The sequence below is a fragment of the Heptranchias perlo genome, chromosome 27 (genome assembly GCF_035084215.1).
Source record: "Heptranchias perlo isolate sHepPer1 chromosome 27, sHepPer1.hap1, whole genome shotgun sequence".
NCBI classification, from domain to species: Eukaryota; Metazoa; Chordata; class Chondrichthyes; order Hexanchiformes; family Hexanchidae; genus Heptranchias; species Heptranchias perlo.
In genome coordinates this window covers 28,285,501-28,311,573 of record NC_090351.1, presented here as the reverse complement: position 1 = coordinate 28,311,573, position 26,073 = coordinate 28,285,501, and the positions used below count along the sequence as shown (strand labels likewise).

The 26,073-nt window shown below is 40.4% G+C and overlaps 1 protein-coding gene across 4 annotated transcripts in view; it reads right to left on the bottom strand.

Moving 5' to 3' along the window:
* LOC137344493 (calcium/calmodulin-dependent protein kinase type 1B-like) overlaps positions 1-24,848 on the bottom strand; it is a 34,997-nt gene extending 10,149 nt beyond the window's left edge. The window contains exons 1-9 of one of the 4 annotated variants that reach the window (XM_068007524.1): positions 24,429-24,848; positions 23,916-24,028; positions 14,429-14,560; positions 14,221-14,295; positions 12,565-12,703; positions 10,335-10,458; positions 7,272-7,347; positions 2,523-2,635; positions 157-235 (exon numbers count right to left, since the gene is read on the bottom strand). In XM_068007524.1, coding sequence (XP_067863625.1) covers positions 157-235; positions 2,523-2,635; positions 7,272-7,347; positions 10,335-10,458; positions 12,565-12,703; positions 14,221-14,295; positions 14,429-14,560; positions 23,916-24,001 — 824 coding nt within the window. In that variant the 5' untranslated portion in view covers positions 24,002-24,028; positions 24,429-24,848. Of the gene's footprint in view, positions 1-156; positions 236-2,522; positions 2,636-7,271; positions 7,348-10,334; positions 10,459-12,564; positions 12,704-14,220; positions 14,296-14,428; positions 14,561-19,326; positions 19,483-23,915; positions 24,029-24,428 lie in introns of those variants that run through there. The other 3 variants (XM_068007521.1, XM_068007522.1, XM_068007523.1) reach the window with 3 other exon arrangements.
* Positions 24,849-26,073: the final 1,225 nt, after the last annotated feature.

Here is a 26,073-nt window from a genome sequence, read left to right as displayed (position 1 = left end):
ATAATTGAAAGCCTATATTAATGCCCTACAATTTCAGTACGTGATATTTATTTTATTTTTTTCTCTTCTCTGACACAGTTCTTTTTCTCACTGTACTTTAGTGAAATTAAAACAGTTCACATTGATTTGAAGCCATCGTGTAATAGTTGCTTTTACCAGGGGTGTCGCAAAGCCTGCTCACAAGTGAAGCGCTTTGTTGGGTCCTTCTCCAACAAGTGCTTGATAAAGGCTTTCGCTGTTTAAGGAAATGAGAAAAGAGAAATGAAAAACAACACAAGGCCAGTTTGTAATAAGACAACACCATTTTACACACTTTTAAGATTTTCCAGTGGGCTACTTCAGGCTATTGACAGTGCTTTGTTATATTTCAATGGATTCTGTCCATGTATTGGGAAAATCTGTCCAAGAAACAGCTCAAGTCTTCAAGAAAGATGGATCATTTACTAGCACATCAACACACTCTACAAACCTTGTCATAAGCACTTTGACTTATATTGCAACAGAAGTGCCTGTGCTTTTTTTAGCTAGACTTCCTTACTCTTGTACTCCAAACCCCCTTGCAATAAAGGCCAACATTCCATTTGCTTTCCTAATTACTTGCTGTACCTGCATGTTAACTTTCTGTGTTTCTTGTACGAGGACACCCAGATCTCTCTGAATACCAACATTTAATAGCTTCTCACCATTTAAAAACAATTCTGTTTTTCTATTCTTCCTACCAAAGTGAATAAATTCACCTTTCCCCACATTATTCTCCATCTGCCACCTTCTTGCCCACTCACTTAACGTGTCTATATCCCTTTGCAGACTCTTTGTGTCCTCCTCACAGCTTTCCCATCTACCTTCGTATGTAGATGGGAAAGTAGTATCCAAGCACTCGGTCCCTTCAACTAAGACATTAATATAGATTGTAAATAGCTGAGGCCCAAGCACTGATCCTTGCGGCACCCCACTAGTTACAGCCTGCCAACCTGAAAATGACCCGTTTATTCCTACTCTGTGTTTTCTGTCCGTTAACCAATCCTCAATCCATGCAAATATATTACCCCCAACCCCACGAGCCCTTTTCTTGCATAACAACCTTTTGTGTGGCACCTTATCGAATGACTTTTGGAAATCCAAATATACTACATCCACTGGTTCCCCTCTGTCTACTCTGCTAATAACATCCTCAAAGAACTCTAATAAATTAGTTAAAAATGATTTCCCTTTCATAAAACCATGCTGACTCTGCCTAATCATATTATGATTTTCTAAGTGCGCTGTTACCACTTCTTTAATAATGGATTCCAGCATTTTCCCGACGAATGATGTCAGATTAACTGGCCTGCAGTTCCCTGTTTTCTCTCTCCCTCCTTTCTTGAATAGCGGTATTACATTTGCTACCTTCCAATCTGCTGGGACCGTTCTAGAATCTAGAGAATTTTGGACGACCACAACCAATGCATCCACTATCTCTGCAAACCACCTCCTTTAGAACCCTAGGATGTAGGCCATCAGGTCCAGGAGATTTGTCGGCTTTTAGTCCCATTAGTTTGTCTAGTACTTTTTCTCTACTGACATTAATTGTTTTAAGTTCCTCACTCTCATTTGCCCCTTGATGATATCATACATAAAGGATACACTGCTTTTACACTAAAATGTTTTCTCGTACGTGAGGTGGTTAAATTCAAATTTCCCAAATTATTTTGAAATCAGAAATATTTTTGGTGGGTTGTTGAGCTCTTCAGGTAGTTTGAACCTATAGCATGTAGATAGTCTGTAGCACTTTGAACACCACACACAGGATCCACATACTGTTTACAGCCGCATTTATATTGTTTTATGGCAGCAGCTCTGAGTGAGTTTCTTGCAGCTATGTGGTAACATTAAGATACATTTACTGGTCATTTTAAGACTGGCAGCCAGGAGACCCGTTTTCTGCAGCATCTTCCCGACTGCTACCAATGTCCCCATGGCCAGTAAACATGCTGCTTCGGAGGCAGGGATGCCCCATTGGTAGCGGTGTCATGATACCACATCATGATGTCAGGACTTTGCACATGCCAACTAGCCAAACTTTCCTGGCCAATCTGTGAATGCTTGAAATAACAGACCCCACGGGGCAGCTGGTTTACAGGAAGACCAGCTGACTATCGACTGGGAAATGTGGGCGAGTGGCACAGTTTAATCACTCTCCCAAGCCCCAGGCTGCAGTATCAAAGTAGCTTGACAATACCAGGGTAAAACTCTCTTGGGTACAGCAGAGGATAGTCAATGCAAGGTGTCAGGTACTGCAAAGTTCCACTACGTACAAAATGTACGTCCTAATGAAATGATTTAAATTATGGTTTAATTCCTGCAAACTATGGTACTGACAGAATATACCTTGAGACACTGTGGATCATTTCCAAACCTGGGCTTTACAGCCCATTCAAAATACCCTTCATTGATGGGATAGGAAATCAGTCACTCATGGATTACTCTCCCTATACCGCAATGTATTAAGATATATACACCCTTTACTTCTATTGCTCACATACCAGGCTCAGAAATATCATCCCAGAATGGAGAGTCAAACTCATAGTCAGCCTCTGAAATTCGAGCAAACATTCTGGGCTCAGTATCTTCATAGAAAGGGGAGTAACCACATAGCCTGTGAAAATAAAATAAAATTGTTAGTCTGAATCCTCTGAGTTGTTGCCTGTGCAAGAATCATGACCATGGTCTTCACATGAGGTGAAGTATTGTCAGTCATTGGCTTTATTGGGAATGGAACTGTTCAATGTTTCAAAATCCAAGTGAGTAATTATAATCTAACCTGCCCGGCAGGAAACTGACAGGACTGGATCAGGTACCTATTTCACACACTGCCCATTTTACTTTCCAATGACTTCAATCCTGATCCAATCCTATTAGCTTCCTGGCGGGCAGGTTAGGTTAAAGTAAAGCCCCACGTTTAAATATCAGTTTTATATTCTCATTTTCCAAACTGGCATCTCAATGTCACACTGCACCCAATTTACAATTCAACCGTACATCTATAGTCTTACTACAATTGTACAGGGCTTTGGTCAGACTTCACCTGGAGTACTGTGTACAGTTTTGGTCTCTTCATCTAAGGAAGGATACACTTGGCTTAGAGGCGGTGCAATGGAGGTTCACTAGATTGATTCCTGGGATGAGAGGGTTGTCCTATGAGGAGAGATTGAGTAGAATGGGCCTTGAACAGAGTTTAGGAGAATGAGAAGTGATCTCATTGAAACATACAAGATTCTGAGGGGGCTTGACAGGATTGATGCCGAGAGGCTGTTTCCCCTGGCTGGAGAGTCTTGAACAAGGGGGTATAATCTCAGGACAAGTGGTCGGTCATTTAAGATTGAGATGAGGAGGAATTTCTTCACTCAAGAGGGGTGTGAATCTTTGCAATTCTCTACCCCAGAGGGCTGTGGATGCTGAGTCATTGAATATGTTCAAGGCTGAGATAGATAGATTTTGGACTTTAGGGGAATCGAGGGATATGGGGATCAGGCGGGAAAGTGGAGTTGAGGTCAAAGATCAGCCATGATCTTACTGAATGGCGGAGCAGGTTCGAGGGGCCATATGGCCAACTCCTGCTCCTATTTCTTATGTTCTTATGTTCTACATCACAAGAAATCAGTGATAGGTGTAGGCTGCAGTAACTTGCAAAAGCTGTATATATGCTTTGTGATCATCTTATTAGCTTTGTACAATTAGCAAAATGCTACACCTAAGCAGAACTCTGTAAATGAAATGCATGTAAATTATAAGACAGCTTTGGTACAATTTCTATATAAAAGCCATGAGATTCAATATAACTCCAGTTTGAAATCTCCGATTTGAGTGCGATTCATATTTTGGGAAGTGTGTGACTATCTGAAGGAGGTGATTATTGGGTGCAGAGTCATGTTTCACATTGGCTGGAACTAGGACAAATTTTTGTGAAACCATTTTTTAAAAAATGTTACTTTTGACTTTAAAATGATTTTGTGTAGTCTGCTGGACCATTTTACACTTATTATGTTAGAAAACAGCTATCAGAACAGTGAGATCTGGAAAACTAAAATATTCCACCCAACAGGATGAAATGCAAGCTAAATAGAGACCCCAAAACTGAAAGTGTCAAAAGTACTGAGATTTAAATCTCTATCTGAGGTGGTACTTCTGGCTGTAGAGGTTATAGGTGAATATGCATTGTACTCATTTTGTATTCTTGGTTATTTTCAGTAATATTTTGACATCCAAATAAACCATTTTTCACTGTTGGCTTTGTTCATTTTGGCCTGTTTCCATTATCTTTTGAATTACATCTTTTGGAAACAATGCTACTGTTTTTTAGTGAATTTTACTGGAAAGTTCTTTCAACTGAACTACTATTTTAAAACAAAATTCTAAACACATACCAACGGCTAATTTTAAGGTAGTACATGGTCATGTTTACGAAAGAGGATTAACGATTGTGATCTTCTAACTGTAGAGCCAGTAGGTATTATGTGATTAATTTTAAGAGCAACTTTCAAATAAAAATGCAGGTTATCCAGTATCTACCCAAAAAAACAACTATTTTCAACTCCCACCCGCCCCCAAACCACCTGAGCTTGGGGTTTAAAATCACCCCCTATAAGTCTGAACTCAGAGCATATTTGACATGTAATTGTTGAGTCAATCATCTGTACTGTGTATCCACCAGATTAAGAACAGTGTCAGATTTGGAAGATATTTCGTTTCTAGATTGCTACCAGCATAATTAACTTGAAGGGAAAATTAAGAATATAGGAGGCTAAATTGGTCTGCGTAGCACCCGTTGTGTAGGCGCCACGCGGACTCCTAAGCCGCGAAGCTGGTGTCCGAAATGCGCATACACACTTCCAGCGTGATGTGCACAGGACGCCATCTTGGTAAAGGTGGTCACCTAACGAAGACAGGCAGCATGTAGAGTAGGGAGATTATGACGGAGATCAACATGCAACGTTGATTTGAAGCAGCTGGCGCCATTTTCGCACTCCCCGCTCCAGCCAGCGCATTATCCTAACCTTGCACAGTTGAACAGGAGTTAAACGCATGAAGGACACCCCATTGAGGTTATTTAAGGGGAGCATGCAGGAGTTACAGGTTAGTTGCTGGATTAGTTATTCTGGCTGCTGATACAATTGCAGGTGATTTTGGAAGTTTCCTACACTTGGGAGAAAGTTGCAATATTATATAGAGAGTGGTCAGGCTGGTCATGCAGCTCTGTCAGTGGCATTTAAAATAGTGTGCTGAACAACGTTGCTTCCCGACATGGGTGGCCTGCTAGGGCTTCCTCTGGGAACTGAACATGACTGGGAGCATGCAGAGAGGCCACGCAGAGCAGGACAAGCTGCTAGAAGAGGGAGGAGGAGGAGGTGCAGGGCACTCAGTAGGAGGCCATAACCAACGAGGGCCTTCAGGGACCAATTCTCCTACCTCAACTTCAGCGATGATCAGTGCACCCGACGGCTGCGGTTCATGAAAGAGGTCGTGACTGAGATTTGTCAAAAGCTGCAGTCACAACTGCAGGATCTACAGCAGAGCAATGACAGCATTGCCTGTGGCTGTCAAGCTAACAATGGCACTTAATTTTTTGGCTCTGTCTACATTCGGGCTGCTGCTGGCGATATAAGCAACTTCTCGCAGTTTGCAGTATACTGCTGTATAAGGGAGGTCACCGAGGCTCTGTACGCACTCCGAAACAGATTCATCACGTTCCCTCTTGACAGAGGCAAGCAGCATGAGCGAGCACAAGGGTTTGCTCGCATTGCAGGCTTCCCCATGGTGCAGGGTACCACTGACTGCATGCATATCGCTATGCGTGTTCCACAACAGAACTCACGACATGATATTCATGAACAGAAAGGGATTCCACTCCCTCAATATGCAGCTGGTGTGCGACCAGAGGCAGCGCATCATGCAGGTTAATGCCTGCTATCCTGGTAGCAGTCATGATTCCTTCATTCTGAGGCAGTACAACGTGCCACCTACATTTCAACCGGCACGGCAAGTCAACGGCTGTCTACTGGGCAACAAGGGTTATCCCCTCATGAAGTGGCTCATGACTTTCACACGTGCAGAGCAGTCGTACAACGAGAGCCATACTGCCACACGGAACATCATCGAGCGCACCATAGGCGTCTTCAAGCAACGCTTTCGCTGCCTGGATGCTCTGAAGGAGCACTGCAGTACTCAGCTGAGCAGGTATCAAGATTCGTCATTGTATGCTGCATGCTGCACAACTTTGCCATTATGAGGGGACAGCCCTGACCACCACCTATCCAGCGAGATCCTGAGCCAGAGGCAGAGGAAGAGGAAGAAGGGGCAGAGGAGGAGGAGGAGCAAGAGATGGAGGAGGAAGTAGAGGAGGAGGAGGAGGAAGTGAGGCAGGGAGGCCACAAGGTAGACCAGGTAAACCTATATGCCAGGGCTCTGCGTGATCAGATTATTAATGAGAGACACCAGTAACCTCAAGGATACCTCCCCATTCACCAACAGTTCCACACTCTTTACCTTTCCTCTCCCACATGACCATCAAATCGTCCTCCTTATGATTACACATTACTTCCTCCCTCAACTCATCGCAGAAATGAAAGTCAACATCAAATGCAAATCCAAATCCAAATTTATCAATTAACATATGCAATAAAGCAAACAAAATGAGACTATTCACTCTTGTGCATTCCCTTAGGGCCTGTCGTTCATGTGCCTTTACCTTTCCTAGTGTTCCGACGAGGTGCATCCCAGTGGCTGCAGCATGGGTGGTGGAAGACTGCTGACCTTCAATGGGCGAGAATGCAGATGGCCTTGGAGGACGACCTCAAGCAGCTCTGGGCCGGGAGGGCCGGCTGCAGACTGCACCATCTCGGCCTGGGCTGCAGCAGTCCCAATATCGGGACCCCCTGCTAATGCGTGCAGCCACTCACAGCACAGGTAGTGCTGGCTGCACCCAGCGATCATGTGGATTAGCAGGCAGCACGAATGTTATGTGCTGCCTGCATCTCAATGACCGGGCACAGGTTAATCGTGCACCGCCATCCCTGCACTCGTTTTCAGGGGTTAACCAATTTAACCCCAAAATGTCTTGGCAAATAAGTCTCTCAGTAGCTTTAAAGCTGGTTGTTTGTGAGGCTTGTATTTTCAATGCATGCTAATGTAGCAGTTTCAAGGCGAGCTGATAACTGGATCATTCCTCTTTTGTGCACAGTGTCATTTCCCGAGTGCATCAGGTCAGAATTCTTCACATGTATTAAGATACTCACAGAATGTATACAATTACTCCAATGGACCAGCAGTCAACTGCTTTGTCATATGGTTTCTGGTGAAGAACTTCGGGGGCTAGGGAGAGATAAAATGGGTCAGTTCCTTTGAAGATGAAAGCAGATAATAGCATGAAACAAATAGAATTAATAAATTTCTTATCAATGACCACAATCTTTCTAATAGGTATGTTTGACTAATTGTTGCCACGGAATTCATTGGTTATCAATAAGAAACTTTGCAGATATCCAATATACGCAAGTTTAAAGAGTCAGTGTAGGCATTAATACCTCATTTTAAAAATCACTTGCACAGAATTATAACTTTTAACATTATTTTTAGAGTATTTCCATTTTACTGCTAATTTTTTTAAGAATGTGACATCTGAAATGTGATAGACACGCACTAGACATAAGATACACAGATATATATGTTAGACAGAAAGCATGCAGATCTCCCTTAGCATTGCTCACATTGAGGCAGAGATTACAATGTTTTATAATAATAGGGCTATTATCAACAAAGTGTAATAGGGAAAGTGTTGCAAGAGGTAAATGTGACACTTAAAGGAAGAGTTTTCTATGAGCAAGAACTTTAATACATTAATAAATAGATCTTTGTGCAATGTGAATATTGATTATGTCACTGGGAGAACTAGAAGCATTTACTGAGTCTGAGGGAATCATTAACATAAGCATTGCTTTCATTTAAAAGGCCTGTGCTAATTCAACCACTCCTGCCATAGAATTCTGTGACTTCTCAAGGTCTGTTCTCCCTAATCATGTTATCAATATTATTTAAATAAAAATATAAACAGAAATAAAACAAAATGATATTTCAGTTAATCACAGTTTTGTAAAGAGTGAATATTTATTGGTTATCGCAATGAGGGATGTTTGGAGATTGGAACATTTTTCTACCAATGTTAACTTCAAATGCTCCATGGTCAAGTATATTTTAGGCCAGATGCAGAGGAGAACGCCCTCCACTCTACTCAAGAAATGTAATTTAACCCCCATGCGAGGAGCACCTTCTCCTGCATAAATACCTCTGAGTGCAGACTCCCAATCTGTACTGAATTATGGGCAGTGGCAACTCACTAGCAATTGGATCAAGACAAAACAAATTCATCTGCTTTGGATCTAAAGCCACTTTTACTTTGCTGCTAGATAAGTTGTATTCCAGGAAACCAGCATGCATGAGCCAGCTCTCTGCATTGACACTACTAAATCTGGCTTTCTTATCCCAGCAGCAGAATTATAGACTCAGATTTTTGTGCTGTGTCACTCATTCCAAGTAATGCTGGATTTAGGTTCATTTTTCTCTGTATCATAGGTTGAATTCCACAACTAGTAGCCTGGCAGATAAGAGAAGAAATGTATCACAAGTTTAGGTAGGTTCCACAGTCTGTCTTATTTTAATACAATATGAACACAGGAGGGAAATGAGGTTTTGCACAGTTCTGACTCCTCAGTGTGCTTGCTGTTGGACTATGATCACTACTGACTGTTCCCCACTGTTCCTCTCTATGCTGCTTGTTTAAACCCACTATCGCTACTCGTAGGTGCTGCGTACATAATTGCTACACTGCCAATCGGCCCAGTTGACAGCAGGTCACACTAGCACCAGTTCAGCTAATCACAGAAAGGGAGTCACACTACAAGCAATTTGAATGCATGAGAAAAAGCCATACCTCAGAAACAGAAGAGCCACATGTGGCTCATAAGACACTGTCAACTACCATTTAATTAAATATTGCCTTGGTCATACATTTCGTGCCATGTAAATATTTGCCTAATTGTTTTTCAAACTGGAGGGAAGTTTACAGTGGTGTTCCCCAGGGGTCAGTATTAGGACCACTGCTCTTTTTGATATACATTGATGGCCTGGACTTGGGTATAGAGGGTATAATTTCAAAGTTTGCATATGACACGAAAGTCGGAAATGTAGTAATCAATGTGGAGGATAGTAACAGACTTCAGGAGGACATAGACAGATGGGTGAAATGGGCAGACACATGGCAGATGAAATTTAATGCACAGGAGTGTGAAGTGATGCATTTTGGTAGGAAGAATGATGAGAGGCAATATAAACTAAATGGTACAATTTTAAAGGGAGTGCAGGAACAGAGAGACCTGGGGCGCACATACACAAATCTTTGAAGGTGGCAGGACAAGTTGAGAAGGCTGTTAAAAAAGCATTGTGTTCAATTCTGGGCACCACACTTTAGGAAGGATGTCAAGGCCTTAGAGAGAGTGCAGAAGAGACTTGCTAGAATGGTGCTGAGGAATGAGGGATGTCAGTTATGTGAAGAGACTGGAGAAGGTGGGGTTGTTCTCCTTATAGCAGAGAAGGTTATGGGGAGATTTGATAGAGGTGTTCAAAATCATGAACGGTTTTCACAGAGTAAATAAAGAGAAACTCTTTGGCAGAAGGGTCGGTAACCAGAGGACTCAGATTTAAGGTAATTGGCAAAAGAGCCAGAGGCAACATGAGGAAACATTTTTTTTATGCAGCGAATTGTAATGATCTGGAATGCACTGCCTGAAAGGGTGGTGGAAGCAGATTCAATAGTAACTTTCAAAAGGGATTTGGATAAATACTTGAAAGGAAAAAAATTATAGGGCTATGGGTAAAAAGCAGGGGAATGGGACTAATTGGATAACTCTTTCTAAGAGCTGGCACAGGCACGATGGGCCGAATGGCCTCCTCCTGTGCTGTATCTACTATGATACGATGATGACAATAACTGCACTTCAAAAGTAATTCATTGATTGTAAAGCACCTTGAAATGTCCTAAGGAGATGAGGAGGCACACTACAAATGTTCGTTCATTCTTTCTTTCTCTCTTTCTTTCTCCCAATTCCTGAGACAAAATTGATAACAGAAGACTAAAGAGATCTGTTAAAGTTTCTAAGCTTATTAAAGATTGATGTGCGATGAATCCCTCCGAGTCAGCAATGAAACATTCTCACCTCAATAAGTATCACAACAGCCGATATGCAGCTAGGGATGTTTTACTGTCTATTCATACACTGATTCAATTCATAAACATCCAGACCTACCCACATAGCCAGCTGTACCACAAGCTGTGGACATCACACCCGTGACCTCCATCTTAGAAAGACCAAAGTCACTGATCATGATCTTGGAGTTTTCATCAGGGCTGTAGTATAGCAGGTTTTCAGGCTAGGAGTGAAATTGTAACATTAGTCTTTATTTAACATTCCTGTTAGAAATACTGAGAGTATCTTCAATCCTCCCTGCTTTAGATCATTGACGAGGCTACATTTGGACTGTAATAATTATTAGTCATTATTGGGTACTTTCAAAAGGACATTGATGCACTGGAGAAGGTTCAGAAGAAAAGAATAAGGAACATTCCATAACTTAAGATTTTATAAGGGCAGACTCCTAGAGCTATACTTGTTTTCATTGGAGGAATACAGAATTGAAAGGGGACATGATCCAAATTTTTTTAAGTATTTATTTTCTTTGTGAGTTCTGTGCTTAGGAAGGTAAGGAATGTTAGTGCTGAAGAATGGAACACTTTCCATTTCAGGCACCCAGTATCAGCATCAAGCACTCTTTGGTCAAGTGTAGGGCAGTTAGATGTACACCAAAGTTCCCTCTATTTTGCCCCACCCATGTCCCTCAGCAACTAACTTCAGAAAAAACAACACCTACTGTGACCCCTATTGTGATATTTTTCCATTTCCCACATGAGCCATCTCTGACTGAGAATGTCATGTTTGGGGCAGTTTTGTGCAGTGGGCCCATGGCCACCAGAACCTAGATTGAGAATATCCAGACCTATTTCACACGGAACAGTTATAGACTTTGACATCTGACCCACTGCATCAATCAGTCCCCATGATCCAGGTCTTTAAAATGCTCAGCAGCATGATAATCTAGATGCATGCAGGCTATTTGACTTAGTCTTTTTGAGTGCAGTACGGGAGTACATAAGTTTAAAATGACAAGCCTCCAATGAGAATAGAGATTAAAAGAAATGTTTTTATTCCCACCGACTCCCAGCAAAAGCAGTTGATACCATGTCAGTGAACTTCAAAAAGCAGCTGGAGAGACATCAGGTTGGGATGAGATCAAAAATTTTGGGAACAGCCATGAGTGAGATAATCAAAAAAACCCACAGGGCAATAAAGGGGACATATTCCTGGATCTACGCTCAGGTGCACTGGATTGCCCAGGCGGAACGAATATCGGATATCGGGTAGGTTGAAAGGCACACCTGTAAAGGAACCTGCCCAATTTTCCTCTATTTAAATTAATGGAGGAAAATCAGGCCGTTTCCTTTATAGGTGGGTGCTTGGCCGACCTGATTTTCTGATATTCACTGCACCCAGGTGATCCAGAGTGCGCCTGGTCACAGACCCAGGTAAATCTCTCCTTATGGTTTGTCTCAGGAGGTAGCACTGTTTTTGGAGGATAGCAGGCCAGGGTTGAACAGCGGAGGTGTACATTTAAGTTCTGGATTTTTGCTCAATTTCCTTAGGAGATCAGAATATATTTGTGCAGAACTTTCCCCTGGGAGATCAAGTAGTTGACAAGGAGTCCATGATTGACAAGGTAAACTATATTTGGTCTGTGGAAGGAGCAGGCTTAAGGGGCCAAATGGCCTTTTCTCATTCCAGGCTTTTGTTTATAGTTTCTTGTTTTTTTCTTTACTGTGTCTCTTAGTTTAAAATTAATTTTAAAACATCACACAAAAAACGCAAGTTGTGTGTTCATTTAAGACAAAAGGTATACAGTACAGAAGGGGAAAAAACAGAGGCAGCTCGTCCAGTGAGGCAGTGCCTCACCGAGAATTGTTAGGCTTGCAATAACTGCAGAATAACACACTTGTGAAAATACAAATTATGTTTGAGAATATTCCATGAGCAAAACTGAAACTTGCAGGTAAATGACTATTTGCAAAACTGCAATCTTTTCAGATCTTTTTTTTTACCCTTTTAAGCTTCTCCTCGGGGTGACTGGGGCTCCGTTCCTGCTTTGCAGTATGTGCATTCAAAGACAATGCACGAAGGGCGTGTTCCTCACCTGCCAAAAAGATCACCAGCCGCCACTGGGCATAAGTACTCTTAATATGAAAATATTTTAATTGCAGAACTAATCAAGAATGTATGTACCATTACAAACAATCACAGAAATCTATTCAAAATCGGTCAATTGGATTAATAATGCAGGTGAACAAAACTATTCTGGTAAAGTTAGAACATTATTTATTCATGGTTGCTCTTTCAAATATTCTTGCCAACGAAATCATATCAATACCTTTAAGTCTCGGTGTACAACTCCATTGTCATGAAGATATTTCACAGCATTAAGAATCTGCTGAATCAGAATGCTGGCATCTTTCTCTGTATAAACTCCACGCTCCAGAATCCTGTCAAAAAGTTCTCCTCCCGACATGCTGGAAATAAATGTGAAAGTCCATGTTTCATCGGAATGTAATGTACTGCACACTCACAATAAGTATGTTTGCACTTAACAGTACTTAAAACATTGTTTTATCCAAAGGCAGGATGTGTCACAGAAAAATTTCAGAATCTTCTAACCTGGTTTAATGTTTTCAATTTGCATTGTGTGCATTCCTGCAGAAATCATTCATGTAAATAAATGCATAATGATGAAAATGCTAAGATTATGCATCACTCACATGATTCTCCTATGGTTAAAAACAGTGTGTTGGCAAAACATCCTTAACTGTGACCTTCCTTCTCTGTAATTGTGAATCACAATCAACAACTCTCTATTATAATTGTTGCTTTTCTAAGGAGGCATAAAGTTATGGGTTCTATGAAGTTCTGTCCATCTGAGAACTACGACACTAAGACAATTTCATGATGACACAGAGACAATTGCCAGTTATTTCTGAAAGGGGATTCTTCCGAATTCCCACCATAACTTCAGTAGAAATCCCGAAGAAATGACATAAATGAGCGTTTGCGTCATTTTTCCGACATTTTTGCAATCTTCCACTGAAGTTACGACGGGAACCCGGAGAACCCCTTTAGAAATTCTACCCCAATATACCTAGACCTGCACAGGAGAATCCATTTATAGTCATCGCCATTCGTAGTGATCTTGCAGATATAGCCCTCAAATCATGATCGCCAAAAACCCGAATACATTACAGGCTTTGCTTTTGGTAGCACTTGTACTGATCAGTGCAAGTCTGTTGTACTGATCAGTTTCTGCTGAGCTCCCCATTGTGTTTTCCACATAAAGAATTTAATTAAACTCAGCTGCAAACATCAAAGTGGCACTACAACGAGTGGCAATTATTAACCTGCCAGGTAAGACAGGAACAATGCGGATAATTTTCTTATATTATGCTTTTGGATGGGTACGTTGCTTGTCGGGAATGCATAATGGTATTTGTGCACGTGCTACGCATGATTTAAATAGTAGGAAAACCGTGAGTTGCACATACCCAAATTTTTGATCTGCGATTCCAGCAGGCGAGGCTCCCCGCTGGAAGCACGAAGTTGAAAATTATCCCTGATTTACAAAATGATTCTGACTCAAAGGCTATTTATTAACTTTTAAATTATTTTAACATTTAAGTTTTGAAAATTTTTTTTATATAAAAGGAACGTCCAATCATTATGTTTGAATGAAAGATTTGATGGACTAAATGACACAGAGCAACACAGTGAAGGTTGCTGGGGACCAGGGGGGCATTCTTTTGTGCTCAGCTGGCAGTAATGATCATTTGCACTATTTAAACAGGCCAGTTCCTTACCGTACCTATAATCCACACAAGCCCACCCAGTTAATCCCCTAGGGAAATGTTCTACAAATGCAGATCCCGCATATGCATCCATATTAATTATCATTGACACAACAAAATTCACGAAATAATGCGAAGTATAAATCATGGAAAGAAGATCACATGATCTGAAGTGGATTTAAATGCCTACTCACAGCTGCATGGCTAGGTAGAAGTGAGTGGGACTCTCATAGATGTCCTCCAGGGCTATGATGTTTTCATGTTTTATCCTGAAATCCAAACAAATAACCAAAAAACAATGCAATAATTCTGCATTTGCTCCAGTGCATTCACTTAAATGATGCAAGTTAGTAAATGGATCCTCCCCTATACATGAGTAAAATAAACATACATATTACTCACTTTCTCAGAACTGCAATTTCATTTTCTAATACAATGTCTTTTGCATCCTTATTCTTTTTCTGAAGACACTTCAAAGCTACCATTTTGTCAGTTGCCCTCTCTTTTGCCAAATGCACTTCTGAAAAGGCTCCTCTGCAAGAATGAAAAATACATTTATATTTTAGAGTAGCTAATAGCGTTTGTATTATTCAGCAGCATGCTATTTGCATAACTTAGACTGCTGAGGGAGCTGGGGCTGTTTTCTACACTCTGCTCACTCAGTAATAAACACAATTTGCTAATTAATGTGTTGACTTGCTAGAGCTATATTTTCCTCCATTCACTAATTTTAATCAACAGGTAGATGTGCTTAAACAGTGGAGTAATGCAAGTAGAACATGCTATCGGACTATGGGGTAACCTTTTGTCTTCACTGCATGGGTGGTAATCCGGGAGCAGATCGCCCGCCTGTAATTGAACCCAACCCATTTTCATTTCATTGAAAACAAAGGGATGAAGATCAGGCCGGTTCTCTAAGGGGCAGATGATCCACTCTGCCAGATTATCGCCCACGCGGTGAAGATGAAAGTTTACCCCTATTTGTCCATGTTTAATGCTGCTCTTCAAATTGCTTCTAAACAATGGGTTTGGGGAAATTAACTAAAAGTAAAAAAAAACCTTGTTAAAAACCAACAAAGAACAATTTGCACCAAATTACACAATGGTGGTGGTGAGGGAAATATTATCAAAAAATCTGTATTGAACTCCATGACAGCCCGGCCTTCCTGAGCTTAACTAATAGGAGCATAGGAGCAGGAGTAGGCCATTCAGCCCCTTGAGCCTGTTCTGCTATTCAATGAGATCATGGCTGATCTGTATCCTAACTCCATCCACCTGCCTTGGTTCCATATCCCTTAATACCCTTGTCTAGCAAAAATCTATCTATCTCAGCATTTAAAATTATTTATTGAGCTAGCATCTACTGCTTTTTGTGGCAGAGAGTTCCACATTTCTACCACCCTTTGCATGAAGAAGCGTTTCCTAATCTCTCTCCTGAATGACATGGCTCTGATTTAAGGTTACGTCCCCTTGTCCTAGACTCCTTCACCAACGGAAAAAGTTTATCTCTATCTACCCTATCGATTAATTCCAAAATCTTAAAAACTTCAATCAAATCAACCCTTAACCATCTATATTCCAGGAAATACAAGACTAGTTTATATAATCTCTCCTCATAATCTAACCTTTGGAGTCCTGGTAACATTCTAGTGAAACTGCATTGCACTCCTTCCAAGGCCAATATATCCTTTCAAAGGTGTGGTGCCCAGAACTGTACACAGTACTCCAGATGTGGTCTAACCAGGGCTTTGTATAGATGTAGCAAAATGTCCCCCCTTTATATTCCAGTCCTCTAGTTATAAAGGCTAACATTTCATTAGCCTTTTTGATTATTTTTTGTACCTATTATATTTTAGTATCTGTGTACATGGACCCCTAAATCTCTTTGGACCTCCACTGTTCCTAGCTTTTCACCATTTAAAAAATACTCGGATCTATCCTTTTTTGGTCCAGAATAGATGACCTCACACTTATCTGCGTTGAAATCCATCTGCCACAGTTTGCCCACTCATTTAATCTATCAATGGCTCTTTGCAATTTTATGCTCCCTTCTACATTACTTACTATGCCACCAATCTTTGTGTCACTGGCAAACTTGGATATATGGCTCTCTATTGTGTTATCTAATTCATTACTAAATATAGTGAATAGTTGAGGCCCCAGCACAGACCACTGCCTTCCAATTCGAGTACATATCCATTATCCCTAATCTCTGTCTTCTACCACCTAACCAATCTCCTAACCAGGTCAATAATTTGCCTTCAATTCCATGAGCTTTAATTTTAGCTAACAGTCTTTTACGTGGAACCTTCTGGAAGTCCATGTAAACTATATTCATAGACATTCTCCTGTCTACTACTTTAGTTACTTCCTCAAAAAATTCAATTAGATTCATTAGACATAATCTACCCTTTACAAATCCATGTTGGCTCTCTCTAATCAGCTCAAATTTCTCTAAGTGCTCAGTCACACTGTCCTTAATTATAGATTCCAATATCTTCCCCACAACAGATGTTAGACTAACAGGTCTATGATTTCTTGGTTTCTCTCTCACACCTTTCTTAAATAATGGAGTTACATTTGCAATTTTCTAATCTAAAGGGACAATTCCTGAATCGAGAGAGCTTTGGAAGATTATTTTTCTCATCGACAAGCCTTTAAAACCCTGGGGTGGAAACCATCAGGTCCTGGGGATCTGTCACTCTTTATTGCCATTATTTTTTCTGATACTATTTTATTGCTTATGTTAACTTTAATGAGTTCCAGTCCTTTATTCATTATTAGTTTCCCTGGAATGTCAGGTATATTATCCTCTATCTTTACTGTGAAGACTGACACAAAGTAATTAATCAACAAGTCTGCCATATCCTTATTTTCATTTGCAATATTATCCACATCTGTTTTTAGAGGGCCCACATTACCCTTGACTACCCTTTTGCTTCTAATATAATTATAAAAACTGTATAATGGGAAGCATCATCACAGCAGAGATACTGGAACGATAAATGAGAGATTACATAATAAAGAGACAGGAGAAACATTTTGCCTTGCTGATTGCTGATGACTTACTCAAACCATATTATTATTTAAAAAGCAGCTTTTTTGGTGTTCAAATACAAAGTTCTCCTAAATATCAGAGGTCCAGGATACATTTTCTGCATATTTTAATTTATTTTTAAAAATTACTATTAGTGTGTCTCTCTTCCCCACACTGTATGAAAGATAAATTTAATAGGCAGACAAGTTGTTATTTGGAAAGTGCCATCAAATAGAACCGTTAATTTAACCAACTGTCTTCAAAGTTTAATTAATTGATTATTCTCACTCTGTGTTGCTCCTGGACTCTTATCTAACATTCTTACAAATCATAAAAACAGACAATAATTTTATAATAATTCATCTCTAGTTCATGTTCATGAAAAGTAAAAAAAGATGTGGTGCATCTCTCTTTCTGTAACTGTGTTCTTGCTATCTCCACTCTCTAATTCTTTCAGTCTACCTCTTTCTCAGTCCAGCTCTCACACTTTCATTGTCTCTATATCTCTTTATTTCCAGAGAGGTCTCACTCTTTGGAATTCCCTACCTAAATCCCCTTTTCTTACCATCGCCTTCTCTTTTTTTAGGTCCCTCCTTAAAATCCACCCCTGAACAAGCTTTTGGTCACCCTTCCTAATCTCTCCTTTGGCTCAGCATCCATTTTTCAACACATTACAGGATACAGTCTCACAGCAAGTTACTTTAAAATCCATGGTGCTTCAGTGTTGCTGACAAATGGGTGTTCCAACATGTGTTAAATATTAAAAAAACATATTTAGTTAAACTATAGCTAGTTTATAAAGACAATTCAGTAAGAGAATTTTTCTTTAGTGTTGCACACAGATGAAAATATACTCCAAGGAATATTAAAAGGTAAAATTATGAGTAACTGCTTTAAATGTAAAATATTTATAATTGATGTTTTCCATGTGGTTATTTTTGTATCATTTAATTTCATGGGAAACTCGTATTTTTCATGGCGCTCAGAACAAAATCATTGCATCATTAATTAAAGGGTGAATATCAGCATGTCAATAATTTTAGGGAAAAGTCAATGTGAGTCCAAAACAGGATTGCTTGATTTGTATTTATCTATAGATTTTGCTGGAATGCATTCTTCTTGTGTCTGATATGGGTACAGCAGCCATAGTACAGTGCATGTCTTGTGCAACAATGGTATACAGCTCCTGTATAACATGTGACACACATCAAATCCATACCAGCGGCACAGTATATTACTCCAAAACAGGTTAGCTGTTACTGCACTTCGCCCTGTTTTGCTTCCATGTGTTCACAAACACTAATATACAGGAAAATCAAAATAATGATGCAGGGGGAAAAATCCATATATATAAGAAAAACCTGAGTACTTACGATGTTCAAAATTTCAACGAGAGCTAAAAGGAAAATCTACTATTGAAACAAAGGAAGCAGATGAAAATCTCAAATAGGAAATAAAGGATCCTCAATATTTAGGTTTATGTGGTCTTTACATTGTTCAGCACCCTTCATATCTCAGAAACTAATATGAATAGTTATTATTCATCTTAGCCTCCTCAGAGCCTATCTCTGGCTAAGCTCTCAGTCAACCCCCCACCCCCCACCACCCTACAACTCTACCCCTAGCTTGTGCTCAGCATCCGACCCACCCTCACCTCCCGTTGTGAAGTAATTTGGGATGTTTCAATACGTTATAGGTAATATATAAATGCAAGCTGTTGCAGTGTTCTGTCAGTACATGTCAATATCTCTTCAAGTATTTGTGGAAAATACGGCTCTGTATTCAATTTTTTTTAAAGTTACTTATAGAAGTTACAATATTTGATTAAAATAATCAATAAGCCTCCCAATGAGGGCTACCATCTTGTTACCATTTTCAAGGCTGAGATGCAGGTTATAATGGGGGAATTCTCCTCTATGATCCTGCCTGAAATCAGGCAGTATCACGTCGGAGAACATCTGAAAATTCGAGTGATGAGGCCAACTGCTGCCTCACCGCCCCGACCGGGATTTCCCTCCCCCGCCAGGACACTCAGGCGCTCCTTCTCCACCTACTACACGCAAAATGGTGGCAGGGGGTGAGGCCCAAGCCCCAGAAGATTTCCTTCTTTTCCGCTCCGGTTACCCGGGGCTGGCAAGTGGAAGTTGGTAGTAGACCTCTGGAAGTAGCAGTAAAGGCCCCAAGTTCCTCTCAATTGAGTGAGAGGGCCTCGCTCTCCTCTTGTAGCAGCCTCCTCTCCCTCTAGTTGGCCCCAAACACTTACCTACTGAAGGCCAAGGCCTTCAATGAGGACCATCATTCTGATCTTCGGGGTATTTCTGGCTTTTTAAAGACCCTCGCCGCCTCTTCTGGTGCTGCACCAATCGGCAAAGATCATATACGGATATTTAACCTGTTCGCACTGAGGTGAAGGAGCACACTGGGTTGAATATAACAAAATGCAGAAATATGTTAAAAGGGCATGCAGCAACCTGTAAAAATGCATAGCTGCCAAGGCTAAGCATAACAGTAAAGAATTCTTTCAGTACCACAGCTTTCAGAGAGCAGGCAGAGAAGAGATGAAAAGAATAAAAATGCAAATGAGATTGAAACGGAGGATGGGCACAAAATAGTAAATATTCTGAATGACTGCTTCTTCCAAGTATTCACAAGGGAAGACATGAGCAACATGCCCTCACTAAACAAAGATATCCCAATGATAATCAGTTATTTCATCATATATAAGATGGAAGCTCTAGATTGGTTAAATGGCTCAAAACAAATAAATCTCCAGGGATAGATGGCACTTATCCCAGAATGCTGATAGAGACTAGGGAGGAGATTTGTGAGGCACTGACCATTGTAATGAGAAAGTAAATGGACACTGGGGAGGTGCCAGTAGATTGGAAACAGGCTAATGTGGTGCCCATATTCAAAAACGGTGACGAAACAGGCAACAGACCAATTAGCTTTATTTCCATTCCGTGTAAAATAATGTAATCAATTATCAGGAGTAAGCTTGAGGATCATCTGCACAATAATCTAATTAACAGCAGTCAGCATGGATTCAAAGGGGAAGGTCCTGCCTGAACAACCTTCTTGGCTTCATTGAGGAAGTGACAACCCAAGAGTACTGTGAGAAGCCCTATGATGTGGTGTACCTCAACTTCTAAAAGGCTTTGATAAAGTTCCACATGAAAGGCTATTAATTAAACTCAAAGCTGCAGGGATTCAGGGTAAACCCTGGAAATGGATAAGAAACTGGCTGAAGGGTTGGGATCAATGAATAATCATTAAAGGAGTTATGTCAGAGTTAGGGGAAGGGGGAAGTACTGAGTGGGATAGCTCAGGGCTCAGCATTGGGACCATTACTGTTTCTAATTTATATCAATGACTTGGATCTGGAAACTCAATGCAAAGTGGCCAAATATGCAGATGAAACCAAACTAGGAGGGACAGTGGAATCAAAGGAGGCAGCTCACAAACTACAGAATGAGTTGGACAAAAAGTGGACAGAACAATGGGAAATTATATTCAATATAGACAAGTGTAAACTTCAAAGGAAAGAAAAATAGACAACACACATAGTCCATGAATGGTGTTGAAATAGCTAAGGATGAAGTTGAAAGGGTCCTAGGAGTCTTGGTAAACACAATGCTCAAAATGTCCAACCAATGGAGAGCAACATTCAACAAAGCTAATAGGATGTTGAACTACATAGTCGAAACGATAGAATATAAATCAGAGGAGGCAATGATCAAACTGTATAGTGCTCTGGTCAGACTGAAGCTTGAATATTGCTTTCAGTTCTCATTGCCAAGAAACAAGAGAGATATTCGAACACTGGAGGCAGTGCAGAAAAGATATGATCCACAAGGCTTATCCCCAGTGTTCAGAATTTGAGTTATGAGGAAAGACTGGATAGACTTGGGATTTTCAGCTTGGAAAAGAGATATCTGAGAGATGATCTTAAAGAGGTACATAAGATTCTTATGGGTACAGAAAAAGTTAACCTAGAATAATAGTTTATATTGAAGTGCTGGAGGGGAACAAAGGGACACAGGTTTAAACTAGTAAAAGATAATTTTAGGACTGATAACAGGAATTCTTTCTTCACACAAAGAGTGATCAACATGTAGAATAAACTCCAAGAAAGAGTTGTGGAGGTGAAAACACCGGAATCACTTAAGAAACAACTAGATGTTACAATGGGGCGGGGTGGGGGGGGGATTAGGATCTCTGTGGATGGATGAATTAAGATGGGCTAAATGGCCTTCCTCATCTATAATTATTTTGTGATCACTACATAAATAGTTCACTAAAGTCCCCAGGATTGCTGGGGACAATGCATTGGCATCAGTGTATCTGTCATCTCATTTTCGATAGACCTCATGTTAATTCCTCCTTGGTCCACCAGTTGAGATGCCACTCAACCCATTCATTGCATGACTGATAAGTCTACTGCTTTTCACCATATACATGTGTATTCTCATCACATCCCAAATTTCCTACAATGGCAAAATGGATACACAAGCTGCGGTGAATGTCCCAGGCAGAAGTTCTACTGGACATGTTCCCCTTTACATACTGCAACACCTCGCCAACATGTACCTAGGGCTGTGACCTATCTGATAAGCTCAGAGCAATACATAACTATACCCCATAGTCCACATTCAATTACTGCCTGTTTCCACCCACCCCTCCCCATATCTGCCCTAATCAGTGGTCAACAACTCCAAACTTATACATCTACTTTATAATGTGTTTGCTGTAAAATATTTGATGGCTCACTTCTATTTTTAGCTTAGTTACTGTTTGTGTGCAAAACTGACAAATAAATAAGACAAAAGAATGAAAAAATCCTTCTGTCACAGGATTCAATAAAAACATCTGACAGTGCAATAAACAGCAGTTCCCTTTTCATGTACAAGGGTAGAGAGGGCAATGGGCATCTGGAAGCTATCATAAGCCTGTAATCTAATTAAGAGTTTCAGATGAATTCAAAAACAACACTTGAATGGTTTTCAGCAGTCAGTTGAAATTTGAGATTGGATTGCAGCCTGCTAATTACTCCAGACAGATATAATTTTTAAAAAAACATTTATACCAGAATTCTTTTTAAGTTCTGATTTTTTTTTGGCATATCGCAACTGTCAGGGATGACGTCAGCTACCAGTGAATTCCACGTCTTTGATCAACAGTGACGCTTGCACAAGAGGATAAATGGCTGCTGACGTCTTTAACACAGGCTTATCAGGAAATAATCTATTATCAATTATCATAAATTCCCTGCTCTCTCTACACAGATAACAGTTACATTTAAAAAGTTCTTTTATTGTATAGTACCTAGAATGGGGTTAAGACTCGACTGTATCTTTAAATTTGATGTCCCAGAAAAAGAGGGTGTACTATCCTAAATAAAAAGACAATGCAGTAACATTCAGCAGGTCAGACAGCATCAATGGAAAGAGAAACTCAGTTAGTGTTTCAGGTCGATGATCTTTCATCAGAGTTCTAATGAAAGGTCATCGACTTGAAGTGTTAACTCTGTTTCTCTCCCTCCACAGGTGCTGTCTAACCTGCTGAGTGTTTCCAGCATTTTCTGTTTTTGTTTAAGATTTCCAGCATCCAGTATTTTGCTTTTGTTTTAGTATACTTTCCTAACCGTATTTCAATATACTTAAATTAATAATTTTATTTATAACCTTTGAAGCAATGAAGGTGATTCTTAATATATTAAACTAAAGCACATCACTTGTTTGGCAGGATTTATTGTCATAAGAACTGATCTTTTTAAAGAAAAAAATCAATAAAGGAGGGCATATTTAAATTTAAAGGGACTATATTGGTTTTGATAAGGTGTCTGGCAAAATTAAAACCCCACTGGGCCAAACATAGGGCATTCAAAATGGCACCAGTCACTGAACCCATCATTGCATTGAGAAGTAACAATGTTTTTGAAGAATTTTCACATTTTAAAATACATCTAAAAACTTTCAAAACCTATCAGTAAAATTACAACTGATTAAAAGTATTTCTGTAAGGTTGTGCACTTCTCACCTCTGAGTCAGAAGGTTGAGGGTTCAAGTCCCACTTAAGGGATTAATCTAGGCTGACAATCCACTACAGTACTGAGGGAATGCTACACTGCCATCTTTTGCATGAGATGTTAAACCGAGGCCCAGTCTGCCCTTTCAGGTGGTTGTCAAAGATCCCATGGCTCTATTTCAAAGAAGAGCAGAGGAGCTCTCCCTGGGGTCCTGGGCCAATATTTATCCCTCAACCAACATCACTAAAACATATTATCTAGTCATTATCAAATTGCTGATTGTGAGAGCTTGCTGTGCACAGATTGGCTGTTGCATTTCAGCGACTGCACTTCAAAAATACTTCATTGGCTTTAGCATGTCTTGATGTGAAAGGCACTATATAAATGCAAGTCTTTCTTTTTTTAAAAGGTCCTCTGTTGTCCTTGGAACTGTTTTAAGACCTTTAATATCAGTACTGGAGAACTCAACCTACATCTAGCAACAATGCAGCTTTCAGACGTAGTGTGCGCGGTGAAGCCGATGCCATATCGCCTGAAGAACTTCCAACCCACATAAAAAACAACCTCTTCAAATTGCTCCAGAGAAATCCTGAATTCTCATCACAGTCCTGAGTCCACAGGTAGAATAATCCTGCGGGGAATTCCAGTTAGGACCAGTTTCAGCTGAGGTGAGTGACCTCTTTTACTGCTTCATCCATCTCAAAACTTTCCGCTATTTGCCTTTTGCTGACCTTTTAAAATCACTTCGCTCTCCTCCCTTCTCGCCTTTTAATCCATCAAGTGTATATTTCGATGCTGATTTAATTTTAAATTAATCTACTTACGATCCCAGTACTCCCATTAACTGGAAGATTTCCGTGATGTTCGTCGTTTGTTTCTTCCAACAAACACACTCCTCCTTACGGCCCATGGTTTCTGAAGATCCTCAAACCGGACACTTGTGGAAAATAAAACGGACATAAGAATCACCTAGAGGGCAAAACTTCACATGATATGAAACAGAAAAAAAAGGATACAAAATCCATGTCTGGTTGGAAAGCTAATTCTAAATCTTTAATCCAATGTTAAAAACAATTTCAAAATAGCAATTAATACCAACTTGCTATTAATGTAAGGAATCTTACAACACCAGGTTATAGTCCAACAGTCCAAAACTGTTGGACTATAACCTGGTGTTGTAAGATTCCTTACATTTGTCCACCCCAGTCCATTACCGGCATCTCCACATCACAACTTGCTATTAAAGTAGATTTCAGTTTTAGTTCCTGTCTCAACTCCGAGACACACCGAAATAAAATGAAGTGGAATCTCAGGCGGCAGGATAAACAAATACTTACGCCAACTAAATTGTCAGCTCCTGCGGACCTGTAGGATCTTACGGAGAACTGCCTGGTGCGATTCCTCTCCCCGAATCCCAATTCTTATCGCTCGCTCCGAGTATTAGCTGCAGACAGATTGCATGATTCATAAATCACAGATGAGCACCTTAAAGAGGAAGCTTAAGGACAAGGAAAGCGGACAACACGAGTTCGAGTAGGGGGTGGGGAGAAGACCATTGCTTCATAAACATCACATGCTCGCTCCAACGCACATGGGTTAGATCCCGAACGCACTGCGTCCGAGATTCCCCGTACGTGTTAATACCCTGCCGTTATCTTTTATCTCTGCTTTTCTTCTGAACTCCGCCCGGATACATTAATCTGCGCTGATTACTGTCATTTTGCTACAGATTTGCAAAGAATACAACAATTCAGGAATAGCCAGAGATGAATCGAGAGCACACGCCACTTTATAACGACGATCCTTTGGAGGCGCTTGCCTTTTCCTGACGGGTAGTTTTGAGATGCCCGAGGAGAGAAACAGATCTGGAATTACCAAACCTTCTAAAATATCAGATAGAGTGCTCTTTATTCCTCCGAGCTATTATAATCCCAGTAGTCTTCACTCTGCCGCCCCCCCCCCCCAAACTGGACACGTGTGAGAGGTCAGTCTGAATCCAGGTTTCACTAAAAAAATACAAAAAAAGTGTAAACTATGCACACTTATTGTTCCAGTTGTATTTCTGCATGGAAAGTCCAAGTTTTGAATCCAGAATTTGGTGCCCGTTGGATGTCACGAAATCTAATTAAAAATAGTTATAAATATTTACTAGATATCCACTTAGCTCTCTCTGGGAAGAAAAACTCCCAAGAGATTGAGAGAGCAAGAACAGAGACGGGTTACATTACACGTTCAGTATTATTCAAAACTAATGAATTGTTCAGGTGAAAGGTGAGTAATACTTGGAGTGTGCCTTCTGTGCAAGTTAGCCCAATCTGTAGTGACCATGTTCTCTGGCGTTTACTTGCATTTACATTATGGTACAGTAGCATGGTTATGTTCCTGGACTAATAATCCAGAGTCATGAGTTCAAATCCTGTCACAGCAGCTGGAGATTTAAATTTAATTAAATAAAATCTGGAATAAAAAACTAGCATCAGTATTGGTGGCCATGAAACTACTCTTTCACTAATGTCCTTTAGGGAAGGAAACCTGCCGTGCTTACCAGATCTGGCCTCCAGACCCACAGCAATGTGGTTGATTCTTAATCGCCCTCTGAAATGGCCTAGCAAGCCACTCAGTTGTCAGTGGCTCAAGAAGGTGGCTCGTCACCACCTTCTCAAGGGCAATTAGGGATGGGCAATAAATGCTGGCCTTGCCAGTGGCGCCCACATCCCATGCACGAAAAAAAACAAGTTCAGCATTGGCAATGAAATGGGTTCACATCACACTAATGATGCAGTTTGTAATCCGGAGTCAGGGTCCGACCTGATGCTGGAGCAAATCAGAGTAAAATTCCATGGAGGAGGTGGATCTTACTCCACTTCTGGTTGTAGCCAATTCTGACCTTAACGCCCGATTTACATTGCACAAATTTAGCGTTGGTGCAAAACTGACACCACTTCAGTATCATATTCCATTGATTCCTATTTTATACAGGTG